General features: G+C 45.7%; 1 protein-coding gene across 1 annotated transcript; it reads left to right on the forward strand.

Moving 5' to 3' along the window:
* Positions 1-21,191: 21,191 nt before the first annotated feature.
* LOC105527077 lies at positions 21,192-22,283 on the forward strand. The gene is made up of 2 exons (XM_011963264.1): positions 21,192-21,459; positions 21,653-22,283. The coding sequence occupies exons 1-2, from the start codon at positions 21,327-21,329 to the stop codon at positions 22,009-22,011; spliced, it is 492 nt and encodes a 163-aa protein (XP_011818654.1). The 5' UTR covers positions 21,192-21,326; the 3' UTR covers positions 22,012-22,283.
* The last annotated feature ends 5,525 nt before the right edge of the window (positions 22,284-27,808 follow it).

Consider the following 27,808-nt stretch of genomic DNA (forward strand, 5'->3'; position numbering starts at 1 on the left):
CCGCCCCCTCACGTGCCTAGGGCGCAGGGCCTCGTGCCGCCCGCGTGACCTGCGGGTCCGTTGCTGCCGCCGACTGCGCCTCTGCTCCACTTCCACGCGTGGGAGGGAGGCCGTGGCCCCGGGGGCGGCTGGCTTGTGGAGGCTGCGGGAAAGTCTTCCTCAGCGGCTGCGTCCCTGTCCTAGGCCTTGGTACCCTGGCCGTTCTCCGCTCGGGACTTGGGGCTGCTGAGCGGGGCTGCGGGGGTGCAGAGCTCTGTGCCCGCCTGGATTTGAGAAAAGGAGGTCTCCCTTCCCTACCCCATGTGCCCCTGCATTCCACTCATGGGAGGAGGAGGCAGGGTAAGGGGGCTCTTCCCCAAGGGATGAGTTTGTTCAAATTTAAACCTAAGCTTGGGAAGGAGGTGCGGAAGAGCTTTTGAAATTGGGGGGTGGAGTCCCCACAGCCGTCCGTTCGGCCTCCATTACTGTCTGTGACCTTTGGATCAGGAGCCCTGTTTTACTGCAACCTGGACCCAGCCCAGCACCCAGCTGAGGGCATGAGCAAGAATCCAGCGTCTTTTATGGTTCCTTGGTGGGTGCCTTACTGATTCCTTCAGCCTCCCATTTCCCCTTCTAGAAATGGCAGGCAGAGCATTCGGAAAGAAGCAGTGAGGGGTGGAGACCACGAGACAGGCCAAGCACCAAAGTGGGTGTCCCCAGCAACAGAATAGAAGGAAACCCATTATTTGTGCCTTTGCAATGTGTCCTTAAGTGACCCATTTGCCTGCAAGGTGTCAGGTGGTGAGGTAGTCCACAAAGCCTGTTGCTGTCTGCAAACCTGTGTCTCTGCTAGTTGTTATTTCCAAGAGCTGGTGAAATTGAAACCGCCTTTGCAGAAATTATAATAAAATTACTACAGCGAAGGGCATCTGACCTAACCAACTCTATCTTGCTTGTAACCTCCAAGCTGTCCTTTGTTCATTCCTGGGCGTAGGCTGAACTAACTTTGGGAGGAACTTACAGTTTCACTTTGTAACAAAGATAATAACAGTCCTTTCACAATACAAACCCCCATCTTGCCTGGGGACCAGACTGCCTTTGTAGTAATAACAAATTAGCCATAGGATTAGAAATTACGGTTTAGGAGTCATGTAGCTGGAGGTCACAAGATTCTAAGTGTCCCCAATTGCTCCTAGGGATAACATCACTATTAGAAAATCTGAGATTGGTGCTGAAGATGTTTTTCAGACCCTGCAGCTGATGGATCAGCTGGCGTCACCCAGATTGATAAACTGGCTGTCTAGTCCTGTGGCCCTTACCAAGGAACCTGCTTAGCACAAGAGGACAACTTCGAGGCCCTGTGATTTTGTCTCTGACCAAACCAATCAGCACTCCCCACTCCCTGGCCCTCTACCCATCAAATTACCCTTTAAAAACCCTAGTCTGGAATTTTCAGGGAGACTGATTTGAGTAATAATAAAACTCTAGTCTCCCGATCAGCCAGCTCTGTGTGAATTAAACTTTCTCTATTGCAATTCCCCCGTTGATAAATCTGTTCTATCTGGTAAGTGGGTAAAATGAACCTATTGGGCAGTTACAAAATGGGAGTGGGGGGCTGCCTGGGACAAGCACTCCAGAGTAGAAGCCCCTGAAGTAAACCCTCTCCATGAAAAGTCATATATGGTGTGGCAGACAGCCTGAATCACGGAGCTGAGGGAGCCACCCGCCAACCAAATACCGAGCACTGGGGGAGGGTCAAGGTGTGAGGCAGACTGGGGAGGACGTGGAATCCCGTGGAATCTGACCCAGGCCATTCCCTGTCTTCCTGAGGGGAATCAGAGGGTTGGTGCTTTTACAGGGATCGTATTCCCAAGGCAAGGGTTTTTCCCCTTAGAATAGTTCTAAGGAAGGCAGAACCTAAGTGTGTCCAGTGCTGGGATGGCCAGGAAGTGGAGTAATAGGAAGAGGGCTGGAGGCAGGAAGTGGGTCCCTTGGGCTTTGTGTCTGGATTTCAGTGTATCTGGACAAGTGCCTTTCTACCCTTGGCTTTCCAAACTCACTTATGAGGAATGAGAATGGTCAGTTTAATGGCTATTGAGTGCCTGACACAGTGGAGAGAACAAAGGGAGTGCCAGGTGATGTGCCTGAGAGGAATTTCTGTCTCATGGGAGAAGGCCTATGTTCTGGAAATACTTAACAAAATGTCAGTGGGTCTGTGAGGTTAAGGGCCAACATGAGCAGTGTAGACAAGTGCTTTGATAGAAAGGAGGGAGTGATAGAGGCCAAGGAGCCAAAGAAGGGGGAAGATCTGGATAAATGAAGAGGAGCTTTGGGTGCTGAGAACTGCATGAGCAAAGGCAGGAGGGAGTGTTTCTGGCCAGCCTGCTGGTCAGGAAGTAAGCTGGTTTGGCTGGAACAAAGGGTGCAGGATCAGAGAAGGCCAAAGATCTGCTTGACGAATGAGTCTACTAAGGCCCAAAGCAGAGGCTTCGAGGTTCCCATTCAGCCCCAATTGCCCAGAACTTTGTAAAGCTCAGTGCTGATCACGTGAAACCATCCTCAGAAACATGCAGTGGCTCTCCGTTGCCCAAATGCTATCATGGCACACGAGGCCCATAATAATTTATCCTAAACCTACGTGGTCAGCTTTATTCCTGTTCTATGCTTTCAGGCCCACCATATCCACAGAATTACCTCTGGGCCCTGAATGTGCCCTCTACTTTCCCTCTGTTTTGCCTTCAATTGCATGCTTTTTTCTTTCTTTGGAAAGTTCTCTCCTCCCTCACCATTTCTGCCCACTCATCCTTGAAAACACAGCTCAAGTGCCAGCTCATCCCCCAGCCAGATGTAATTTTCATCTGAGTTTCCACAACATCGTGTACTCTATCTTGGCACCTCACGTTCCACGTTGTATTATGGATATGCAGAGACATCATCCTTCAAAGTAGATACTGCTAATTGGACCACTTCTCACCAACTTCTCACCACCTCCATCGCTGTCAGCCTGTTCCAAGCCGCCATCATCTCTTGTCTGGACTGCTGGGATGGCCTCCTGATCAGCCCCATTGCTTCCTTCTCACCCTCTTTAGTCACTTCTCTCCAGAGCAGCAGAGTGATCCTTTTAAAATATAGACCATGTCACTCTCCTGCTCAAAACCCTACAATGGTTTCTCATCACATTCAGATGTTATTCAAGACTTAGTACGAATGTCAAGACCTACGTTATCTGGCCCTGTCTACCTCTGACACCTACCACCCTCTGCTTTGCTCACTAAGCTCTAGTCACTCTGTCCTTCCTGTTTCTGCTTATTTCCACTATTCCAAGCTTATTTCTTCCTCAGAGTCTATGCACTTGCTGGAGTGCATTTCTTTTAGAATTTACACGGCTCACTCCCTCACTTCATTCCTGTCTCGGGTCAAATATTTTCTCAGAGAAGCATTCCCTGACTACTTTATCTAGAATATGTCTTCTATCAGACACTCTCCACTCCCTTTTTCTTTAGAGCCATTACCACTGTCTGAACCATATTATGCTAATTTGGTTGCCTGTCACTACCATAAGAAGTTAAGCTTTGTGATGTCAGGAACTCCTGTCTTGTTCACTGATGTAGAACCTTCCTTACATATAGTAGGTACTCAGTTTTATAAAGGAGTGAATGAATCTAAGCTCTGCTACTAAACTATACGTTCTTTGAGGGCAAGCACCATGTTTTTTACATCTGAGTCCCCTTCTCCAAGTCCTAGTTTCTTACACATAAGTCCACTCAAATGCTTGTCTGAATTTCAGATTCTTCAGCGAACACCCCCAGCTGCTTTTCCTCCGCTAATGTAACTATACCTGTTTAAAAGACATCAGGAAATGGTCTTTACCTATCCTGTCACCTCCAGAGACGACTCAGTCTTCATCACATTGATCCCTGGCAAGTCTACCAGATCACAGCTTCTCCAGTTGTGGATCTCAAGCCATTAAGGCGTTGTGACCTACATTTTTTGATGACACAGAACAAATGAGGAAATAGCAGAGTGCATTGCAGGTTTTAAGGGTAACTGTTACTTTTTTCCACTGTGGGTATCATCAGGTCATGATATAAAATGAACATCTGGCCAGGCGCGGTGGCTCACGCTTGTAATCCCAGCGCTTTTCGAGGCTGAGGCGGGTGGATCACCTGAGGTCAGGAGTTCAAGACCAGCCTGGCCAACGTGGCAAAACCCCATCTCTACTAAAAATACAAAAAGTAGCCAGGCATCGTGGCAAGTACCTGTAATCCCAGCTACTTGGGAGGCTGAGGCAGGAGAACCACTTGAACCTGGGAGGCAGAGGTTGCAGTGAGCCAAGATCGCACCACTGCACTCCAGCCTGGTGACAGGAGTGAAACTCCGTCTCAAAAAATATAATAATAAAAACAAAAAATAAAATGAACATCTTATTCTTGGCCATTGTCTAAAAACTTTGAAAGTTCTAGATGTCCCATAAACAGTCATTTTATAGAATACATACCAATACTCTTAATATTTAAATAGCTAGCATTTATTGCAGGTTATTTTTGTGCTGGGTACCTGTGTTACACTGTTTCACATACATTATCTCATACAGTCCTCATTACAGTTCCAAGAGGAGGGTCTTATTATAATTCTTATTATTTTCATTTTACAGAGGAGGAAACTGAGGCTTAGAGAAATTAAGTAATTTGCCCATGATCACAAAGCTGGTAAACAACTAAGCGGAAGGCCCACTTTCCTTACCTGCTAGTCAGCAATCTCTCCAGCAGCATCTATTCTTTAATTTCATGTTCTGAACTGAAAAAGACCCCCAGCCTTGTTTTATGTCAATAAACACTACTTACCCAGCATTCTGATGGGAGTGTTTTGTTTGTTTGTTTTTGGTTTCGGTTGCCAGTAGGCAACACTGAGGCAAGTGACTGTCCCGTTAAGAGTTCCACAGACCTAGAGAGTTTGGGAATCACTGGTCTCGATGTATTCACTAGTCCAGAACTTGGAGAGACCTGGAACTGCAGCTGCTCAGGGGCCATCTGACAGGAGCTGTGGTTTTCACAGAAGGACACAGCCATAGACAGCCCATTGCTTGGCAAGGAGGAAGGCGGGGAATAAATACCCCGCCATGCCTTCCTCCCATCTTTGGATTTCCCTCTCAGGGCCCCCATTGGCTGAACTAGGGATCAGGAGAGTCTTAATGCAGTCCCTAGAGGTCAACCTCTCAGAACAGAGTGGAGTGAGTGCAGAGTGGATCTCGAGGGTAAATGCACAGCCCCCTGCTTACCATCCTCAGCACCAGTGCAGATTAACACCAATTCCCAAGGCCTTTGAATGCCAAGTCTTGGCTGCCACAGTACCTCACAGCTCACGACAGCTCTCACCTCTCCCTTGAGGACAACATCTGAACGGGCCAGGTGGGGCATTGTGCAGGCTTGGGCTACACTGCAAGTCCCTCCTTTGGCCCTGTCTTTATTCACTGGGCTGCCAAGTGAGGAAAACAGGCCAGAAAAAGAACCAGCCCCCTCAATCCACCTAGGCATTTGTAGCTCTGCCAGCACTTGGGCATCTTGTCCGTGATCTAATCATGGATGAGGTCAGGGGGTTTTTATACAGTCTAGGGATTTGACTGTGAATGGCAGAAATTTCTGCCTGCCAGGATTTTGCATTCTTCCAAGCTGAAACCTCCTGGAGCAAGGAAGCAGGGCAGTGTGTGTGTGTGTGTGTGTGTGCGCGCGTGCGTGTGTGTGTGTGTCAGGGGAGGGGGCAGAATGAAGGCATGTTCTGAAGGCATGTTCCTGCTCTTCATACTTACCCAGCCTTTACAGGCGAATGTGTGACTGCAGTTGTGGCTAAAATATGAATGAATGTGGTGGTGTGCAGGTGCATGAATGACTGTAAGTTTCTGTGAATGAATGTATTTGTGATGAAGAGTGCACGGGAGCCCTTGCAAGCTGGGGTAGTGGTTTGCAGGTGCCTGGCTGGCTGGCTGGAAGCATCTACTGATCAGTATCTTTACCAAAGTCTATGAGTGTTGGGTTGAGGGGGGAGGAGGGGAATACTCTGTTTTCTCACAGCACCTCCCTTTTGCTGCTGCCGCTGCTGCGTAGCAGCATGAACCATTGGCAATTGCCTTGTCCTCCCTGAAGCCCCAGAGAAGAACATCGGGGGAAAGACAAGCGAAAACGTGGTCAGTCTGTCGTCAGTTGAAGGCTCCTCCAGGCACCAGGAATTGTCCTTAGATAAACTCTAGTCACAGAGCCTCCTGACTAGCCCGTGGGGCTGAACAAGGGGCAGATGAGTGGTAGCTCAGGTTAGATTTTCTCTGACCTCTACTCCCCTGACATACTAGCCTGGTCAGGCAGAATTATTCATATTCTGTGCTTATCTGAAATATTGAGATTAATAAGACCATCTTCCCTTCTGTCTTCCAACCAGATTTGAGAGAATGAAAGGAGGCGCCGCATTTGTTTAGGAAGTGGTGATAAGCAAAAATTATTGGGTAGTTACCAGTTGAAAACCTGATTTCATGAGCATATCAAAAAAAATAATTAAGGGCCACTTAATTTGAAATCATATGATTTAAATCCATTTTGGGCTCCTCTTCTCCCCCACTGAAGGTCTCCCATAGCTTTTGCCATCCAAGTGGCCTCTGTGAGAGCCCCTATACCCGACGGCCCCAATTAGTCCGCTCATTAACAGTCTCAGCAGAGACCAAAGACTGAATAGGTCAGAGAAACCAAATTCTTCTATCATCCTGAGGCCCAAGTGAACCTATCTGAGGAGGGCAAGTGAGGGAGGGAGGGCTGAGAAGCAAGAAATGTGGGAAATGAAGACTTTGCAAAACTATTGTAAACTGCCTCCTCTGAAAATAGAAAACTCCAACATTCCCCAACCACCCCCTCTCCAACAAATACTTTGAAAGTGGCAAATCTCACCCACTTTGCTTCCGTGGGGAGGCACTCTGTATTCACATATATAATCCATAGGTATTTATAAAATTGTATAATTGTGAAATGGACCAGTGAAAACTGTATTGTTAGCTAAGTGAAGAGGGCAGTTGCCCCCCCATAAAATGCAGATGTCTAAATAAATGCAGATTTTAATAATACAATATCATTATCAGATTTCATACTTAGGTCCCCCAGATGAAACCTAAGCCTGTTTTGGTGGGCTGCTGTGCCTTTCCTGCCAAGCAGCTACAAGAAGGAAGGAACATCCCAGAACCCTTGCTTATGAATGCCCTGTCTCCGCGGAGTTTGAATGTACCAGTGCTTCATGTTTGTATGAATGGGGGTTGCATGTGCTGGTCAGAAGCCATGTGAGACACATGGGGGGTGGGGGAATTATGTCTTTAAAAAATGAATTGGAAAAAATGAAACGGAATGTGTGAATGGCATAAATGGAGCCCACGGCACCTTCTCTTTTTTATTACCCACCACCACAATAGGGCCCACCTGTTTCATTAAAACTAATTCCTGGTTTTGCAAATATCAATAGATCAATATCTGTACTTGTGTTCCACCCTTCACTGGGACCGGACTGCTAAAAACAGAGAGCTGCAACACAAAAGATACCGCAGTCAGCTCAAGCAGGGGGTTATTTTTAGATCAGAAAAAAGAAGGGAAAGAAAAAAAAACAGGCAGTTCTGGGTTTTGCAATCTAATTTGGTCCCTTTTCTTAAGAAAAAAAAAAAAAAATCCCATCAATGGCATTTTCCATACAATCTGATTTCTATTTGGCTCCTAGAAAAAGAAGAAGAGATCTAGGGCTGAAAATTCTGGAGTTTTATGGCTGATTCCAGCTAGTATCCTTTCTTCACCAGGCTCCAACTGAATTAATTTGATACTATTTTTGAAAGTCAGTGTTTCTAAGGGAGACCTAATGACGCACTGACGTCAATGCAGGTCAATAGCACACACTGCTGGAACTGGGCGTGCTACACTGAGCCAGGGCTGGAGCCTTTTCAAACAGCCCCAACTCTGCAAATATCCCAGCTTTGCAGGGGAAAAAAGCCAGGGTTTTGTAAGCATTGAGACCCCCACCATTTTTCCTGAACACCTTCAAATTTGATGCATGCTTTTTAGATGCAAAAAAAGAAAGAAGAAAATCCAAACAGATATAATCAGACGCACTGCAGTGCAAAAAAAAAAAAAAAAAAAAAAAATCATACCTGTCAAAGGAACCGTATGTAATCCGCACACACACACACATTTCACATTTACGTTCAGAATGCAATACATATCATTAGGGTCTGTCTATAAATAGACCCGAGCGCGTGTGCATCGGGACTTAGTCCCAAACGGGGTTTTTAAACGTGGGAGATGAGTTCTTTGCTCTGATCAGTTACTCAGAAGGTGCCTGAATGTGTGGGGGTGGGAGCGTGGGAGGGGGCTGCCTCCTCTTTCTCCTCCTTCCTTTTGGCTCTCCCCCTCCTTTCTTCTTCCTCCCTCCCTCTCCCCTCACCTCCCCTCTCCTCTCCCTCTATTCCTCTCTCATTTCCTCTTTCTTTCTCTTCTTCTCCCTCTCTCCTTCAGCATCCCCCCACCCTCTTTTTCTCTCTCCCCCTCCCTCTCTTTCCTCCTTCTCACCCCCTCCCTCTCTCCCCCACCCTCTCCCTTCTCTCTCTCCCTCCAAGTCTGGCACTGAACGCGAACTGTTTTGCTTTGCTCCGGGAAGAGTGCAGACACATAACGTGAAATCCCGAGCTTTTTGCGTGATGCATTTAAAATGCTTCCTTATTTATATTACCCTCATTCCCTCACCACCCCCCACCCCCTCACCAGTCCTTCCAAATTTCCCTAGAAATCTATGTAAAGCATGCGGAGGGGAAAACATTTGCACAAAAAGTGAAGGAGCTCGCCAAGGTAGGTTATACCATGCACTGTCTTGTGTTTGGCTTTTGCAAAGTTTATGATGTCAGTTGGTGAATGTTTGGAGGAGTAGATTTGTATGACTGGCCATGATTACTGTCTTTTTCATTGAACAATTATCTTTGTACAAATTGCCTAGACTTCTTGGGCAGGCTTTCCTGGGGTCTTGTGTGTGTGGTTTTTGCAGGAGGCAAGCCAGCTGGAAGACAGTCCTCTGTTGTTAAGCTGGGGAGGGGATGCTGTCTTGGCTTCCCCCACCCTAGTGTTCTGTGGTTTGGGGGTGGAGGGTGGAGGGTTATTCTGTAGTGGGCATGTGCTTCTGCCACTTGGCTGTATCTTGGATTGATTCTCATTCACTGAGTGTCTTAATTCTTGTAATTATTTTGCACATGAAAATTTAGTTCCAAAAAGGCTTTATGAAGTCAGAGCAAAGTGGGGAGAGTCGGGGAGAGAAAGAATCAGGGTATGGTGGTGGTGATGGGAGTGGTAACATGTCTTGCATAGAGAACTTAATCTTCTCCCCACTATTTGGAGAAAATGCTAAGTCTTTAGTGGGTGTAAGTAAAATAATTTTTGTTTAAAACCTTATTTGTGGGTAAAATGAAATTTAAAATAAATGTTTCCATTGCAAGAGCAAAAACTGCTACAGCTCACAACCACCTGTAGAGGGAAATCTTTATGCATGATATCTTAAGGGCTGGTTGTATAGAGGAAAACCGCCTGAAAAGGCTCCTGACAAAGTTTGCAGCAGGAAAAACAAGAGAGGCTGGGCCCTGCAGGGTGAAGAGTTAAAGCTCGGGGGTGGCAGAGAAGGAGGGAATGGCTGGAGCTCAGCCAGGGTCTGTCGGTCTGGGGACCTACAGGGTTGGCCTTCCTGCTTTGAGGGGCTGGTGTTGTAACAGAGGGAGCTTGAGGTGGAGAAGCTAAATGGGGCGGGGGCTTGCAGAAGATTTGTGTGTCGTGGGAGGAGGGGCGTTCTATGAGGTCAGGGATTGTATCGTGCCTGGGGCCATGTGACGATAGGGAGGTCACAAGCCAGTTTTTCTTTTGGGTTCTGGTCCTCCCAGCTCCTCCCTGCTGCTGCACAAAGCGAGGTGGTTATCAACAAGTGTTTCTCCTGAGAAGATTAGTTTTGACAGGGACTTCAAGGGGTTTTTTAATCTGGGTAAATCCACCAGGGCTTTATTGTGTGTAGCAAAGAGAATCATTCTTTGTTAGGAAGAAGCTTGGGGAAGAGAGGTGGAGGGATGGAGAGAGGGGGCTTTTGAACATCAGCCATTAGACCTTGGGGACCAGAGTTCAAATCCCCCAGAGGGCTGAAAAGCTTGAAAAGGTATCGTTATCCCTTCTCCCACCCCTGCATCTTTCACCCTGAGCTTTATGTTTAATGGGGAAAATCCAGTGCCTGGTGTTGGCCAAACCTCATCAATGGGAATTCCATGTGTCTGAGAGCAGGATTTTTTTCATCGAGGGAAGCAGGCAGCACTCTCAGCTGTAGTACTGTACATTTTTTTCCCCTGCAAATGATCTTCTAGGAAAGCTGAATCACCTCCACTCTGAAAAGCAGCCACTTCTGGGAGGTGGAACACAGGAGGAGGAGGGAATACCCCCTCCTCCATGGTCCTTAAATATCCATGTGGGGGCACTACTTGAATGTCTGGTTCAGATGAACCTGGAAATACGACGAGGGTTCTTTGGACTGGGCTGGTAGTTAAGAAGACCACCTGAGCGGGACTGTAATTCTGAAGGAGTAAGGTAGTGGCTTTTTCTTTTGTGCTGGGGGTGCGGGGGTGGAGGGGTGCAGCTGGCTGGGTCATCAAATTAACATGAGAAGGGAATCCTTTCCAGCAGGGAAGGAGGAGATTTGGGGAGGGTGCTTGGAAGATAGAATCAGCATGCCATTGCCACCCCCCACCCCAAATAACCAAAAGGCAAGGAGTAGGCATAGAAATGGGAAGTGAAATGTGGGTATAGACTGTGATTAAGCCTACTGTTGTTATGAAGTGCTGTCTCACTAAATAAAGCAGAGGATGGTGGTTCATTCCCTGGATCTGCTGGTGTGAAGTAAAACCAGGCCAGCTGGCCTGACACCCACTGTCCACATCACTGAAGGTCCTGCTCCAAGAAGGGGGATGGAGAGTCTTCCACAGCCCAAAAGGCATCAGGTTTCTTTGTGTTGCACTTCTCAGAAGGAAATTGTTTCTGTTTTTTGCTTAAGTCAACAAGTGTTTGTCTCCCTTTGATGTAAAGGTTGTGGAGGAAGTGATTACAAGAAAAAAAAAATCTGGTCCTGGAATTATAGCCATCTGCTCTCCATAGTCCTCCAAGACCGTCAGTATCTCTCTTTACTCTGAGCTGTGGTTTTCTGGGGACCAAGTTCCAGAAGGATAGCACCTAAAAAGTATTTCATGTCCTCAGCCTTCCCCCTGGAGATCCATGAAAAGACCACCTCCCTTGGGTTCTAGCAGGTGCCCAGGCACCTGTCACATGCAGACATGTATGTGCAGTGTACATGCACACATACGTGCAAAGACCACAACAGTACGTATGTGGGTACCCAGGGTTCTCTCCACATGGGAGCCCATGAGAGCCCATGTCGGCTCATGAGCCACAAACACAAGGAAACAGACCTTCTTCCTGTCTGTCAAGTCTGAAGATGCCAGTTGAGACATGCCTCATCCAGTTTAGGGGTGGACCTGATGTCCCTGAGTGTATGTGGTGAACCTGAATTTGCCTTGGGTTTCCTCATATTCATTCAGGAGTGTCAGTTGCCCCTTCACACGACGTTGGAGAGCATTTCGGCAAGCAGGTGTCTACTCATTTATGGCAAGAATCAAGTCCAACTTTTATCTTCATCACCTTGGATGAGCCCTGGCGCTTGCCCTGTTTCTCAAAAGAAACCTAGGGGCAGGGGCAGAGCCAGTTATAAAATTCATGGGGCCCGGCACAAAATGAGCATGTAGGGCCCCTTGTTCAAAAAGCAGGAAGAAAGTGCCTAAATATAATGCCTTTGTCTTTCTTCCACAATCTATCTCTAGAATCGTCATGATGGTTTTTTATTTGCTCTTTTTTATGTGGTACTAAATAAAAATAAAAATTGTAAGTTTTTAGCATGAATTTTACTATTCATCTTTATATTATGTGACGCCAGTTGTAAACACAAGAGCATTTAACTCATTTGTAGAATCATCGAAATTACACAATTCACATTTCATAGGTCGTATATGCATAGGTATTTCATTCTTACCAGAACAGTGGAGATGCTGACAAAATGTACTCCACTGTTTTTATTTCACTTCTTGATACAAGCGCTTTGTACCAGCACTCTCCACCTTCAGCTTGCTGTTGAGGAGAAATAGGTATGGATTGCTCTATCTTCACCTTTCCTTCTGTGTCATCATTTTCAGCATGGGTGTTTGGCAAATACAGGGAAGGAACATAAGTAAGAAATGCTACTCTAGGGTCCCTTAGTCATTAGTGTTTCTTAGAACTCCATTGCCTGCCTTCTGCATTTGAAGCAGCTGGTTCAAACAGAAAGCACGACCTCTGGGCACTGTCCGTGTCCCCATCTGCGTAGTCATAGGCTTACTTTCCATTCTACTTGCCCTGAGTCTTGCTGAGCTCCCACTGAAATTCTGTACTCCTGGGCTATTGCCAACATTGTGGGGGCAGGAACAATGGATGGACACACACATTCTCTATTATCCCATAGACTTCACTTACAAAACACAGGTTCAAAGACAAAATTATCAAGAATTTCAAGCAATAACAGTAGAATCTTAAACCAAGCATGGAGCCCTTCTGAGCCTAGGGCCCTGCAGCTGCACAAGTTGCACCCTCCTGAAGTCAATCCAAGTGGGAGGAAGTAAGAAGTAACCTAGACCTCAGGCTGAGAGCCCTATTACTCATCTTCCTTCATCAAGCGAATAATTGCATCTGCAGCAAAAAACAAAACTTCAACAACCTCCATTTTTGACCCATTGGGACTTTCTTCTCCTCTAACCAAGTCCCACTCTGTGAACATTCACTACTTTCTGGTGACGCTGTCACACCTTTGAGGGAGAATTCATCTGCTGATCTCTTCATCGAAGCCTTGGCTTAGAGCCCAAGCCTTGCAGATGAAGTATTGGTTCCAATCTGCACCCACCACTTTCAAGCTTGGTTCCATCCAGCAGATACCCTGACTGATCTGTACTTAGGTTTCACCACCTAAACGTAATAAAATATATTTGTCTTGATTCATGAATAATTGTGCTAATTATTTAGTGCTGCTTCTTGTTATCTCAAAACTGCTCTGAGGTCTGCCCGGGGGTCTCTTGGCCCAGGAAGACAAGTTCTCAGAAATTACTTTGGCAATAAATTCAATTGATCTTGTTGTGGAAGAAGCAGGGCTTGGTGCTTAAAGGGTCAAGGGGAAGACGGGCCTACATTCCTGATGGACCCAATAAAAAGAGTATTTTTCCTTCCTTCATCAACTGCCTTTTGCTCCTCACCTACTAGGGAGCAAAGCTAGATGGCATCTTACAGATGTGAGGTGGACTAGTTTGTAAATAAAATAGCATTAAAAACACATCCAACCTAGAGAATGAAGACTATTGACCTTCCATCGTTGGTTCAGGGACTTTGAGAGTTTTTGAGAGTTGTGTTTTTCAGGCTTAATATAGCTTTCCTTTCTAGCCTGGTCCTTCAGGTGACACCAACACCCTTTTGAGAAATATTTAGCTTGGTCTAGGCTACTGAGAGTACCTAGGAAAAAAAAGAAAAAGAAGAATTATTATTCTTGTTTATTATTTTATAAAACCTTTACTAGACTTGGAGTCTGCTGCAGTGACAGTCCAGTTAGTGGACTGGAAGACCAATCAATGAATAATTATTGACTGTTTACAAATGAGCCTAGCACGGTGTGTGACCCATGGTGGGTGTTTAATAAATGTTAGCTGACTCAGAGTGTGTCTTATTATCATAGCACTATGTGATAGCGAAAGAGCTATGAATCTGGCATCAAACCACATAGGTTCAAGCAACCATGTGGCTGTATGCTCTTGGGCAAATTATTTACCTTCTTTGTAATCTGCTTATCATACCTGAACAATGGGAGTATTCACATTATAATAGCTACCTCACACAGTTACTTTGAGAATGAAATCAGAAGTGAGTTGGCTCATTTTAAAGCACTCTAGATACGTAAGTGATACATGTGTTTGTGTATATGTGCGTGCACAAAGGCAGATATTAAATTTATTTTTAAATCCTGCCTTCCTCTCTTTCCCATCTCACTCAGCAATAGAAGTAGGCATAGGTCTCCGATAGGCTGGATGGCATCCTGAGTACAGCATAACTGTGGACAGTTCAGGCTTTGCAGCCAAGAAGGCCTGCATTCAAATCTTAGCTCCTATATTTGGTTGGTTATGTGACTTTTGATAAGTTATTTAAACTCTCTTAGCCTCAGTTTCTTGACACTTAAAATGGGTACCTACCTCAAAAAGTTATTGTGGTGATTGAGTTGATATTTGCAAGGCTTGGCTCAGTGCCTGGCACACACCAAATGTCTTATCACTTTTATTTTTTATTATTATTTTAGCTATTATACCTTTGGCCCAGGGAAGCATCAGAAAAATGACTTGGGAACATCTTCTTATGAGGCATGGTGTGGGATGGCATTTCTACCGTATGCTTTTTCTTGCTTGGGTAGATTCTTCCTTTTCTGAAGTTAGCAGAGACCTCTTAGACTCTTCCGCATACACAAGGACTTCGCTTGGGAGATCTGGGTAAAGTCTATCTTCCCTATACTCTACTGAAAGCCATTGGCCCTACCAAGCAAGGGACAGGCTAGGCAACTTCCCTGGAGCTTTCACTTCAACTAGGAACTCAACTCTTTTGTCCCAGAAGTTCCCAACCCTGAAAGAGAGGGCATTCAGGTAAGGAGAAAGGGACTCAGTCAATGATTAGCACAGGTCTGGACCTCAAGTGTGGGTGGGAGAAGATCATCTGCATTTGACTCACAGAAGCCTAGAGGCAAGACTCGAGTGTTCCCTCAGCTGAAGTAGATGTTCCAAGTCTTCCTTGAATGCTGTGAAAGCCCCTCAGTGATTCTCTGGAGGCAGGTATCACTATCTACTCCTCACCCAGGTCTTGTGTTGCAGTGACCTCATCTCACAGTGGAAGACAGAAGAAAGTAACCCCTTACCTAGTCCCTATGGACTTATTAAAATTAGGAACTCAACACAAACTTCTGTATGGCCCATTATGGAAGGTCATACACTAGATTCTCAGGATCCAGCAATAACTAAAACACGGATGCTGCTTGCCATTGTAGCACTCGCACTCCAGAGGTGAGAGAGGCTTTTAACAGTCCACATTCTCCTTTTGGTAGGACCCTTACCAATCGTGGGCTGTTACACAATGATAAAGCCCTTGCCTGAACAATAAGCCACCATAGGCTTCTGTTTCCTGTTCCAAACTTACCTGCCCGATGTCCCATTCTGTTAAGAATCCTTTCATCCATGAGTTGATGTGAGTGTGTTAATTGGTGTGGAAGTACCAGTTAGGAAAGAACAACTTCTGTCTATTAAGATCCAGATTTTGGCCAGGCACAGTGGCTCACCACCGTAATCCTAGCACCTTGGGAGGCCAAGGTGGGAGGATCACTTGAGTCCAGGAGTTCGAGACCAGCCTGGTCAACAAGGCAAGAACTCATCTCTACTAATTTTTTTTTTTAATTAGCCAGGCGTGGTGGTGCATGCCTGTAGACCCAACTACTCTGGAGGCTGAGGCAGGAGGATGGCTTGAGCCTGGGAATTCAAGCTTGCAGTGAGCTATGATTGTGCCACTGGTCTCCAACATGGGTGACAGAGCAAGACCCTGTCTTTAAAAAAAAAAAACAGATCCAGAGTTTTTGTCCCAGTGGTCATTAGTAATATTTAGTGAGAAGAACAGCCTTCTTTTATGTTTTGCTGCAACTCGTTCTTTTTTTTTTTTAGAGACGGGGTCTTGCTCTGTCACCCAGGCTAGCGTGCAATGGTACAATCATCGCTCACTACAACCTCGAAAGATAGGTGCACGTCACCAGGCCTGGCTATTTTTATTTTTTGCTATGTTGTCGAGGCTATTCTCAAGCTCCTAGACTGAAGCGATCCTCCTGCGTTGGCCTCCCAAAGTGCTGGGATTACAAGTGTGCACCACTGTGCCTGGCCCAATTCATTCTATTAGGAGTCCATGGGCTCATTATGTTAGAATGCATGGGCCCTAGAACTATAGGACTTACCCTGACCACCACATCTTGAGTATTAAGAACCAGAAAGCCAGAGAAGACCTGCTCTGCAGGGAGTAGCCTCATCCTAGCCTCAGGTCTGGGGCAGGAGTGAGGATCCCAATTCACTACAAGGTTATTTGCTTCTACATACTTCTCTATATTTGCATAGATTTAGAAAACAACAGTAGTTTGAGGAGATGATATAAGGGACAAGGGAAGATCAAAATAGCCACTTCCTTCCCTGGAAACTCCTACTTTAGCCACTTCTCCAAAGCTAGAGAGTTTTTCCTACTCTACATTAACTTGCTAGTTTCTAAGCTCTCAGATTTTTAAAAGCTTAATCATCTATATCGTGCAAGTTGCAGCATGATGAAGGCTGGTCACTGCTGAGGGGTTGATGCATTCTCACCAGGGCTTGGAAGCAAATTGGACCCCAAATCCCTAACCAGAATGAACCTTTCATATGCATGAGCCCCAGATCCTATCAAAACATTAACAATTCTCGAGTTACAATCCAGATCAAAGTTGTGTTTGACTTGTAATTTAACATACTATCTTAAACCAATGGAACCCATATATTTGCTAATACTGGTGGCCCAGAGCAGCAAGTTATTCCATGAATGAAAACATTTGGTAATAGCTCTAGAGATGAGGGATGAGGATGAGAGGACAGGCCAGAGGACAGGCCAGAATGGGTTGTCTTTCTTCTTTTTTTTTTTTTTTTGAGACAGAGTCTTACTCTGTCACCAAGGCTACAGTGCAGTGGCGGCACTGTGTCGGTCACTGCAACCTCCGTCCCCTGGGTTCAAGCAATTCTCCTGCCTTAGCCTCCTGAGTAGCTGGGATTACAGGCACCCCTCACCACACATGGCTAGTTTTTATATTTTTAGTAGAGGAGGGGGTTTGACCATGTTAGCCAGGCTGATCTTGAACTCTTGACCTCAGATGATCTGCCCGCCTTGGCCTCCCAAAGTGCTGGGATTACAGGCGTGAGCCACTGCACCCAATGAGTCTTTCTTCTTATAGTCAGTGGTCATAAGGCCCTTCGAGGAAGTGGCACCTTCATGTTTTCTCCTACATGTAATCAGAAGTCCACCTTCTCACTGAACAGCTTCCCTCCACTGACCTCAGGAAGTGGAGGATGAATAGGAGCAGCCAAGCTAATTAGGGGATTGAAGGCAGGGTCTCTGTCATCTGTGATTAAGAAGAGGTGAGTCCTGTGATGTGAGCTATACAGCCTCTGCCTCCCCTAGCTGGTCCAAACTCCAGTGAGTCAACACTGACCCTTAACCAGAGGTAGGTGAACAAAACCTAGCACAGTTACAATAAGGGTAGATGGAGTGACGGCTTATAGCTACTGAGAAAATCCATTACTTACCCTCAGATTATTCTTAATGGCAGTTCCTGAAAACTCTCTTTTCATTTAAGATATAGGACCTAAAGAATTCTACTCTTAAATTAGGTGTCCTGGCTGTCAGTCTTATAGCTAATTCCCAAATTATGAGAGTCCAATGCATTTTCCAAATATGTAATGACTCCCTTTTGTTCTAAGTGGCTTCGCAAGGTATCTGAGATCATCTTAGAAAATGAAAAAAAGGTAAAATGCTTCATCCTAGAGGTAATTTTTTCCTCCTCAGACAGGTTGCACTTGCCCTCTGGAAATGAGACAATGAATGAGAAGGAACACCAGATGCTTCTTCCATCGGTCCTGATTGGGACTTAACAAGGTGTGCCCCACTGCTTAGGTTTCCCTGACCCTTTGAAACTTCTCTCAATGTTGAATGGAACTCCACTTCTGTCTGTTCTGGAGAACCCAGCCAGGGCCTGAATTTCTGAATACCAGCTTCTACACTTAACAGCTATGTTTGACTTTGGACAAGTTATTTAACCTCTCTAAGCCTCAGTTTTTCACCTTGAATGTGGAAATTGTAATAGGGACTGTTTCATTGAGTTGTCATTAGGGTTGAGTGGGATGATGTATACATACGTCTTTGCACAGTATCTGAGATTAATAAATATGGGATTCATTAAATATTAGCTATTGTTACTCTTGATATCTTGCCAGCAGAAAAGGGGTGAGCAGCTCTCATCAAATATTTTTAAACTTCCTGAATGGCAAGTCTTTGTCTTTTTCTTGGTTCCTTCTGAGCTATGTATCATCCTGTAAGTGGGTGAACACAGAGCCTCTTGGGTACCTAACAAGAAGCCAGGCCACTGCTAATCAAAATCAGGCAGTGAGCAAATGTTAACTGTAAGAAAGACCAGGAAGATCTCCCATCATCTCTTGGGGCTTTTACTATTGCACTGATTAACTGTGAGCCAGACTTTTTTTTTTTTTTTGAGATGGACTCTCACTCTGTCGCCCAGGCTGGAGTGCAGTGCAGTGGTGCAATCTCGGCTCACTGCAACCTCCTCCTCCCGGGTTCAAGACATTCTCCTGCCTCAGCCTCCCGAGTAGCTGTGACTACAGGTGCACGCCGCCATGCCCGGCTAATTTTTGTATTTTTAATAGAGATGGGGTTTCACCATATTGGTCAGGCTGGTCTTGAACTCCTGACCTCATGATCCACCTGCCTTGGCCTTCCAAAGTGCTGGGATTACAGGCGTGAGCCACCGTGCCCAGCCCCCAGAACATTTAAAATAATAATAAGATCTGTGCCCCGACACGTCAGCCAACTAGTTAACCTGAGGAATTTCAGCAGGGAAAGGGCTGCAGAAAAACTTGGTTCAGAGCTTCAGTAGAATCCATCTTGCTCCCTTTTTGACAGTCATGTTAGGTCTTTTGTCTGAGAAAGATTCCGTGTCCATCACTTAGTTTATCAGAGAATGTGTTTTTAAAGGCTCCCGAGAGCAGGCAAGAACGATTTCCCTCATCCTGTTGCTGTTAAGTGGGCTATACAACCATTCTGAGGCAAATCTTTTTTGGGAGAGGAAGGTTATCCAGGCTCCATGACTCTTCCATAAAAAGTTTAGGTCCTTTGATGGCTGTGACTCTAGATATTTGTGGGAAGAGAATGACTGGAAAGTTAGAACACATTCAAAATCCAAGGGCCAGAAAAATTTCAAGCTCCAGCCTCAGCCTCAGATCTCAGGGGACCAATCAATCCCATAAGAACCATCCATTCTAGTCCAACTTGCAAATGGAGCCCAAGAGTTGAACCTCGGCATGGGACTCAAGATGTCTCTAAAGTTCAAAAACACCTGGATTATCTGAAAGCGGAACTGGGTCCAGGTCCTGTGCTGAGGTCTCCAGTTTTCTCTAAGTAAAAGGTTTCCAGTGGAGAAAAAGCCCATGGCCTCTGGGCAGAGATTTGTTCTATAGAGAAACGAAGGAAATGTGCAATAGAGAACAGTTTTGCTCTGGAGCTCCCTCTACTGGCTCTTTGACAGAGATCCATCGCAGTTATTCCGCCCTGCCCTCTGGGTATTAATTTAAAGCATCCGAGCATCCTGGCACCTTGAAGCAAGGAGAAAAGGTGTCCTGAGGTGCCAAGGAAGATGAAACTGCAGATACTGGCTTCTTCTGCCTCCTTTACAACTTCATCTAATGTTTTGGGGGTGCCAAGATAGTGCTAAGCATTTTGTGTGCATTATTTCATTTAATACTCACCATAAACCTGCATTTTACAAATGAGGCAGCTGAGACCTGAAGAGATTAAATAAGGTCCTGGCATCACCATAGACTAGTAGACCTCCTTAGTGACCCTCATCGTTCTTATTACTCTCCTGAGTGACAACCCAAGAGAAGCAAGAGTCAACGGACAATGTGAGGTTGGAAGCAGCACTTGCTCTCGTCACCTAATATGAAGAGGCTCTGAGATTGCACCATAAACTTCCTAGGTCCTACAGAATTTCAGCCCTGTTTGTTTTTTTATTCTTTTATTTTATTTTATTTATTTATTTAAGATGGAGTCTCACTCTGTTGCCCAGGCTGGAGTGTGCAGTGGTGCGATCTTGGCGCACTGCAAACTCCGCCTCCTGGTTTCAAGCAATCTTCCCACTTCAGCCTCCCGAGTAGTTAGAATTACAGGCGTGCACCATCACACCTGGTTAATTTTTTCTGTATTTTTAGTAGAGAACGGGTTTCACCATGTTGGCCAGGCTGGTCTTGATCTCCTGACCTCAAGTGATCCACCCGCCTCAGCCTCCCAAAGTGGTGCTAGGATTACAGGCGTGAGCCACTGCACCCAGCCTCCTGTTTTGTTTTGTTTTTTAATTCATCCCTCAAGGCAATTAATTACATGGCAAAGCTTTGTCCAATCTGCACTATCACTGTGATGCCCAGGTTGACGAAAGCAGGGAACTACCATAGTGACTGAGAAGAGTTTCCATGACAGAAGTGAGGCCTTTTAAAATTTGTGGAACATGTTCACGCCTACTTTTAAAATAAAATTCCAAGAGATGGGTAGGGCAGATAGTAGCCCACACATTTTACAGGTTGGGAATTTAAGATACTGAGTGCCTAGTTCCAGGTTTTGTTTAGGGACAAATGGCAGAATCAAGGCCAGAATTGTCACTCTCAGCTTAAGTTCTGACTTTTTGGTTGGTGTTGGTTGGAACTCAGAGCCTAGCATGGGGTTTTTAATTACATAAAATAAAGACTGTGAAGCTACCTTCCTGTTTTACATCCAGATCCTTTCCTGAGTCTCTCTGTTTTGGGTTGGTTCATAATTGAGCTTCCTTGATATTGAGCCATTTGGGAATTGGGAATGACATAAGCCACTCATCTTATTACTGTTGGTCTCTCACCAGGTCCACATTTTAGAGATATCTAGGTCCCTGAGAGAATCCCAAATATTATTTCAGTTCTCCAGTAGCTCATGAAGCCGTAAATATTTCATCTCACCCAGGAGAATCAAAGCATTTTCACATTGGTTCTTATTGGGGAGTTGAGATATGGGTAAGTAATAGGAGTCCCATTCGTGCTTTGCCTGGGGTTCGGGTCTCCAATTTCACTGTCAGTGTGTCTCTAAATCTACACAGTGGGACAGTGGCTACACCAGACATTACTCAGCTCCCCACCCCTGACTCAAGATCTTCCACTAGCTGCCCCTTCCCCTAAAAACAGAGTGATGTTATAATGGTATCAGAATGGCACTTGCTGAGAACAACACAGAGATTACAAGAGCAGACTTTCTGCAGTGCCTCGTGAGCAATTGGTTGTCATTGTCCTAAACAGAACAGCTAGGTTAGAAAGATTTATCCATAATGTAACCTCCTGGACCTCAGCTATGGGTGGAAGCAACACTTTCTGGTTTGACCTCCTAATACCACAAATTCCACTTTGCCAGAAAAGTGACTTCTTAAGGAATAGTCTGTTCAGACCAGCCAATTTGGAGTGTATTCATATTTCGCCACCTGCTGGTAAGACTGATCATCCCCTGGTCCAACTGTAGCTTTGAGCATCTGTGTCTGTGTTGCTCCCACCCCCAGGAAAGCCAAAATGGTCTCACCGAAGAAGGGGAGGGGAGAGCCTGGAATTGAACACTCACAGGGAATTATGAGTGATGGAATGTGGATTGCTGACACCATGTCCCTTTCCTCTTGCTTGTTGTAGGAGCGTCAACGACCAAGAGGAGACCAGATGAGTTTTCAAAGCAGTCCTCATACACCCAGGACACACCTCATCCTTTGCCTCGTGCTTTCTGCAATGTTGCTGTTCATGTTCATCTTCCTATTAACATTTGCCATAATAACCCCTTATTGACCACCACCATTCCTCCATCCACCACCCACTCAGCTCTTTCTCTGAGGTGCCTTCTAATGGGCAGTGACTTTGGTCTCTATTTGACAAATTATGTCCAGGTGGTTAACATTAATTTCTCTTTCTCCTATTCCTCCCTCATGCTAGACTTAGTCCAACACTCAGCCCCCTGTCAGGAAAACCATAGCAAATTCTACTTTCTGCCAAAATGAAGTTACAAGACACTTTTCCAGAGCAGTCACACTCAATGAAGGGACCCAGGATATATCTGAGTGTGATGTAATTGAAACCACATGGAAAGACTAGAAATACCTTGCTCCCAGTCAGATACAGTGAAAGAGCTTACTCAAGACTGGACTAAGATTTAGAATGTAGCGGATCTAGGGAGGAGAAAGAGAAAGATCCTCAGAAGTGGATTGTCTCTGAATACAGGATGAAATCATCTAGATTTTTTTCTCCAATTAAATTTGCATTTCATTCAACCACATTGCAATGGCTTCATACTGGGCATTTTCATTTGAGACCCAAGGCTTTTCTTCATGGGTCCTGAGCCACAGGTTCCTGGATGGTGAGGTAAGTGGCATTTGCCTGCACTGTCTAAGGTGATTTGTAGTGCTTTAATAAACCCTGTGCTGATGAGTCAGATCCACCCTGTTAGGCCCTAAGATTTGTCCTCTATTGGTCCGTCTTTACCCAAATGCTCTTCAGGGATCCCAGCCCAGACGTAGATGTTAGTCCAGCCTCACAATGTTAATTTAGACCTCTATAAAACCAAAACAGATCCTGAGGATTGACCAAACCAGAATTTGTTGACGTCATAGTAATCTCTTTCTCAAAGACAATCACTACTACAAAAAGTGTAGCTCTCTGAAAACCCACCATATGTAGAAGGTGTATTTTCTCCCCTCCCCTTTTCTTTCTACTTTTATGGGTAAGCTAGCACTGATGGAAGATACCAGGTTTTCAAATGTGAGCTGAAGGTCTCTCTTCTCATGACAAGATTCAGATCCAATTCATTATTTAACTAATAACCTTTCCAATAAGTACAAAAAAAAATCTTGCCTATCCAGCAGATATGTTAGTCCATTGTTTCTCTATGTCTCACAGCCTATACTTATTGGACTAGGAATTAAAGAAATATAATCCCCATTCTTTACTCTTGGCCTACCAGATACAGTGACCCAAGCTTAGTAGAGCAGCAGCTAATTGCAAGGCTGCTTTAATAGTGAATGAATAAAAAGTTCTGCTAATTCAGACCTACCCAATACCCATGAATTTGTGATTGAGCTATCTCTCGACCTGCTGAATTCAGGAAGATAAAACAACTGTCCTTCAACCACAAGGTTAAGGCTGAACGAATGCAGGTATCTCTAAGCATGCTTCAGATTGTTCTTTTTTCTCTGTGGCCATGCTTTCTAACCCCTGACACCTTTCTATTTAGCCTCTGCTAAGCTCAAGCGTACTGGAATCCTGATACCTGCCCCAGCCTCAGCCCCGTATCATGTGCTTGCTTTGGCTCCCCTGTCTTTGCTGAGATCCTCACCATGAAACCAACTCTAGATATCCCTGAGTGACTCTCTAGGTTCTCATTCTCCCAAATGTGCCTTTTATCAGCAAGGCATGGGAAAAATCTATCATCTGGTTCTCCAAGGTGTCCAGCAGTTAGAATGGCTGAGAGAACAAGGGCATTTGAGTTTGCCCATGGATAATGGGGTTGTGCGAAAAGCAGATGTTGTCTCAACTGTTCTGAAGTTGAACAATGTAACTACTTTCAGGTGAATAGACTGTTGAGACTATTTTGAGTTGTTGATGGCAACCAAAAAAAAGTGGGGGGAGGGGTGGAATTCCAGCCACTTTCCTCCAGCAACCAGTGGTCCTTAAAACTTTCACCCTCAAATCTCCAAATATGCTGGCTTCTAAGAAGTGATTCCCAAGACCGAATATACCTCTTGACCAGGGTAAGTGATGAAAATGTGTATTTAACAGGGGGAGGGGATCTTGAAATAGCCTGAATTATGCATGCTGTGGCCTATCTACCCCCACTGTGATAATGGCTCAGCCTATAAAGTTTTCAGAATCAGAAAAATGATCAGAGATGCTAGTTTCTAAAGGAGTGTTGGAGGACTAGGATAACTAGCTAACTCAAGGTGCATGTAGACCTTCTGCTGTTCTTACTTTAGGACAGCTTTCTTGGAAGACTGGACCAGGGAGTTCCTAATTCTTCCCTAGCACCATCTCAGGGGCATCCTCAGTGTGAGTGGAAACATGCTTGGATGCAGCAGCCTGAATGAATCTCAAGTTCACTGCATCTCCACCACAAACTGGCTGGTTTCAGACAAATTCCTTGAGTTTTGGATGGGACTGAACCAGCTAGGGCTTTCCTTGAAATAGGATGGAGGGGTCTCTTCTCAGAGACAGATAGTCTTGTTCAGGGGGCATCTGTTGGCTAACAGGCTCCTTGGGAGGAATAGATCAGTCTCGTTATTCAGAAAATGTCTGAGAAAGTCCCAGACACCTGCAACTCCACATGATGGGGGATAGACCTGGAATATTAAAGACCAGAGACTGGAATCGAGGCAACATGATGGAGTGGTGTGGCATGCGTGTTGGAGCCATACAGATATGAATTTGATCTGATCCTTAGTTTTGTAATTTCAAGCTCTAAGACTTTTGGAAAAGCGGCTTAAATGTTATGGTCTCCATTTCCTTAGCTTTCAAATGGGAAAAGTAACAACTGTTTTGGGAGTGATTCCTATGCTCAACAAGCCTAAGGGGTAGGTACCATTATCATAATGACACCTAGAGAATTGCCTTAAGGATTAAATAAACCTTCTTATGTAAAAGTGTCCAGCACAGTGTCTGGCATATAGTTGAAGCTGAAAAACTATTGGTTTCTTCTCTCTCCCTCTTTTCCTTAGGCCAAAATAGTTCTGCTCCCTGATGAAGACACCTTTAGGAAAAGAGGAATCCCTTTCCTAGACTTCCTCCCTGAGGGACTTCCCTTGGTTGATATCCTGGAAGCTGGACTGTTTTTCCTTCTCCAAATCCAGTACTTTACCTACTGGCATTTTTCATGGTGCTTGGGGAGGAGACAGTCGATGCAGGCAGGACGTTTCTGGGCTTCGCTCACCCTGAAAGAGAGGAGATTCAGTTCTTTTCAAGGGCTTCGTGACAAGCAGCCTACTCCCACAAGCCCTCTGGGGGAGCATTAGGGGGAAGGAGTCCTCTTCATGCTTGGGATGCCCCGTAATGAGTTGGCAATGCAGAAGGCGGTTTTCACCTTGGACAGGTTCCACATCAGTCTATTCATTCGCAGGGTCTTTAGCTTGACTGCTCAGACAGGAATTGGGCACCACAGCCCTTAGCATAGGATGATGAGACAGCTCAGGAAGCCAAGGTCACCAGCTCCAGCCCAGACATCCTCCAAAGGACCTGACTGAGGAGTAGGGGAAATGGAGATGCTAGCTATGGAGGTCTAACTTTCTGCAGATGTTTCTGCAGAGCTTCCAAGCCCCTCTCACTCTGTCTTGATTACTGGATCGAGACAGAAACAAGGCAGAGAGGCGCCCTCTTTTGGGAGGGAGGAGCAGAGACATTGAATCCACCAGGAAGCCCGCGTTACGCTAGCATAATTTTGGCTGCTGCCCTTAAAGTTCTGATGTGCATTTCTTCCATTTCCAATGCTACCTTATTTGTTAGGACTAGATTCTGGGTTTGCTTAAAAGCTGTTAGTGATTTTAAATGAATCTGTCTTAATCTCAACATCAGACACAATAACACTCAGCCACTATATTCAGCATAGAAAGCAGGTTACATTCTAAAGTGCCCTGCTCTGTGTAGTTTAGGTAGTCCATACAGAAACCATGTGACTTCTGTGAATGTGCCCACACACATGAATTTACGCTTACACATACCTAATCTCATATCTAAAAACATACCTACTCTGTGCCTTTAAAAACATGTTTAGTCTGACATTTTCATTAATCCAAGGAGACTTTATTGAAATACTGCCAGTGTCTCCTGTCCGTCTGGCCACATTTGATGACCCCATGTGATAAGTCATCTTCAGTGCAAGAACCAGGGCCGCCTCCCTCTCATTGATATTTCTCCTGACTGCACATCTCCCCACTGCAGCAACATTCTCACATGCATACATGCATGCAATAGTGAGCTAAAAATAAACAGCCGCTGATGGGCTGCCAGAGGGTGTCCTCCGCACACAGCAGATGTCCTCTGTCTCCCTTTACTAGGCACAGCTCAAGCCACAGACAGGAATTGAGGGTACTGGACAGGATAAGCTTAACCCCAAATCTCTCAGGCAAGTTACAAAGAGTAGGAGAGCTTGAAAAGGGAGATGACAGCTGAGGCCCGTGAGCATTCTCTCCCAGGCCTTGTGCCCCAAATCCAAGGGATAACCTCTGCAAAAGTGTTTACTGGCATCAAAGGAAACCGTTGCAGGGAAGGTTGATAATTAGGGTTAAGAAACAAGATCAGCCATTCCTCCAGCCATGATTGTAAATAGCTCTCTGCTTTTGGTTTCCCCTCTTTCAGGGCAGAAGTTATCCAAGTGGATCTAGAATATGTGTGCATTTAAGGAGGATGATTTGTGTGCATGGTGGTTTTCTTCACATCTTCCACTCTGTAAGAATTCTCCCTACCTCCATCACTCATCAATCAAGAAACCCTTTGTCATGCTGAGGTGTGGCATTTCTTCTGCTGAAAACCTCAGATTCAGACACACCCCACACACCCTGAGACACACACATCCACACACACATGCACACCCTTCCTCACCCTTGGGAAGCAAGCTCCATTCAAATTGGTTTAAAAATAGCACTAATCCATTGAGCTCATTTTTCAGGGACGTTATTTTAAGTAGAAAAAAAGATATCCTGGTCTTTGAGAGGGAGAAAGGGTAAACGTCATCTCGCCTTAAAAAGTCCTGATAATGTCGCTGGAGACTAAGCATTTGCAGTCTTTGTTGAATTTTCTCCTCCTCCTACCATTCAACAAAAGTTGTTTATTCCCGAATACCATGCCATCTGGGTATTTATAGAGGTGAGTTTCCTCTTCGGGTGGAGAGCAGAAGGGAAAGCCGCAGTAGCAAGCCGGACACTCCCCTCTGGGCGCTCCCCACCGCCAGAACTGACGCCTTCGAGGGCGGTGGATTTGTGAATCAGCTCCCCCTTCCCCCACACAGGGGAGCCCCTAAATGGCTGCTGGCCATTTGCAAAGGGTTGTGTGCATGTGTGTATTTAATTGCAGGCTTGTTTCTGCTCTGGGAGTCTGTCCGTCTCTCTGTAACTCGGATCATTGCTCTCTGGGAAGCTGTATAGCTGGCTGATTCCGTGGGAGACCAGGCAGGATGCGTGGGCGCAGGAAACAGAAGAGGGAAAAGGAGGGAGAAAAAGAGAGCAGGAGAGAGAGAGCGGGAGCCTTAGAATCTGTTATTTGCGTCACTCGAAGAGCCGGGGCTATCTCCCCGACAAACACACAGAATTAATCCGAGTTATAGCTATAGCTGTCTATGCTACAGTGACCAGACGAGAAAGGGCGGGGAAAGGACGCGCGCCGGAGTCTGTGCACGGTCGAGTTTGCATTGGGCGTCTTGGGAGAGTTTGGGGAGGGGGCTGTCCTGCTGGGCACGCCCCTCGGGGCCCCGCTCGCCCGGTGCAGACTAGGCTGCAGCCTGTTCTGCAGCTGCCCAGCCCAAGCCTGGGGTGGCGCCCGCCTCGGCCGCCTCGCCTGCTCAGTGGCTGCGCCGAACACAAAGCGCTGTCTCCGAGCAGAAGCGTCTTCTCAGCTGAACCAGACCCACCAAAGAGGAGAATCTGCACGTGACGTCAGTAGCTGATGACTGACGCAGGCTGGCAAAGGAGACTCAAGGCGGCTGCTCCGCGCTGCCTTCATGAGTCTATTTTCTCCAGCCCCCTCGTAGTGAATTACTAGAACGCAAAACACACACACAGACACACATATGCAGCTTTCAAAATATACATTTCCAAAGGC

The sequence above is a fragment of the Colobus angolensis genome, unplaced genomic scaffold, assembly GCF_000951035.1.
Source record: "Colobus angolensis palliatus isolate OR3802 unplaced genomic scaffold, Cang.pa_1.0 Scaffold61, whole genome shotgun sequence".
Lineage (NCBI taxonomy): Eukaryota > Metazoa > Chordata > Mammalia > Primates > Cercopithecidae > Colobus > Colobus angolensis.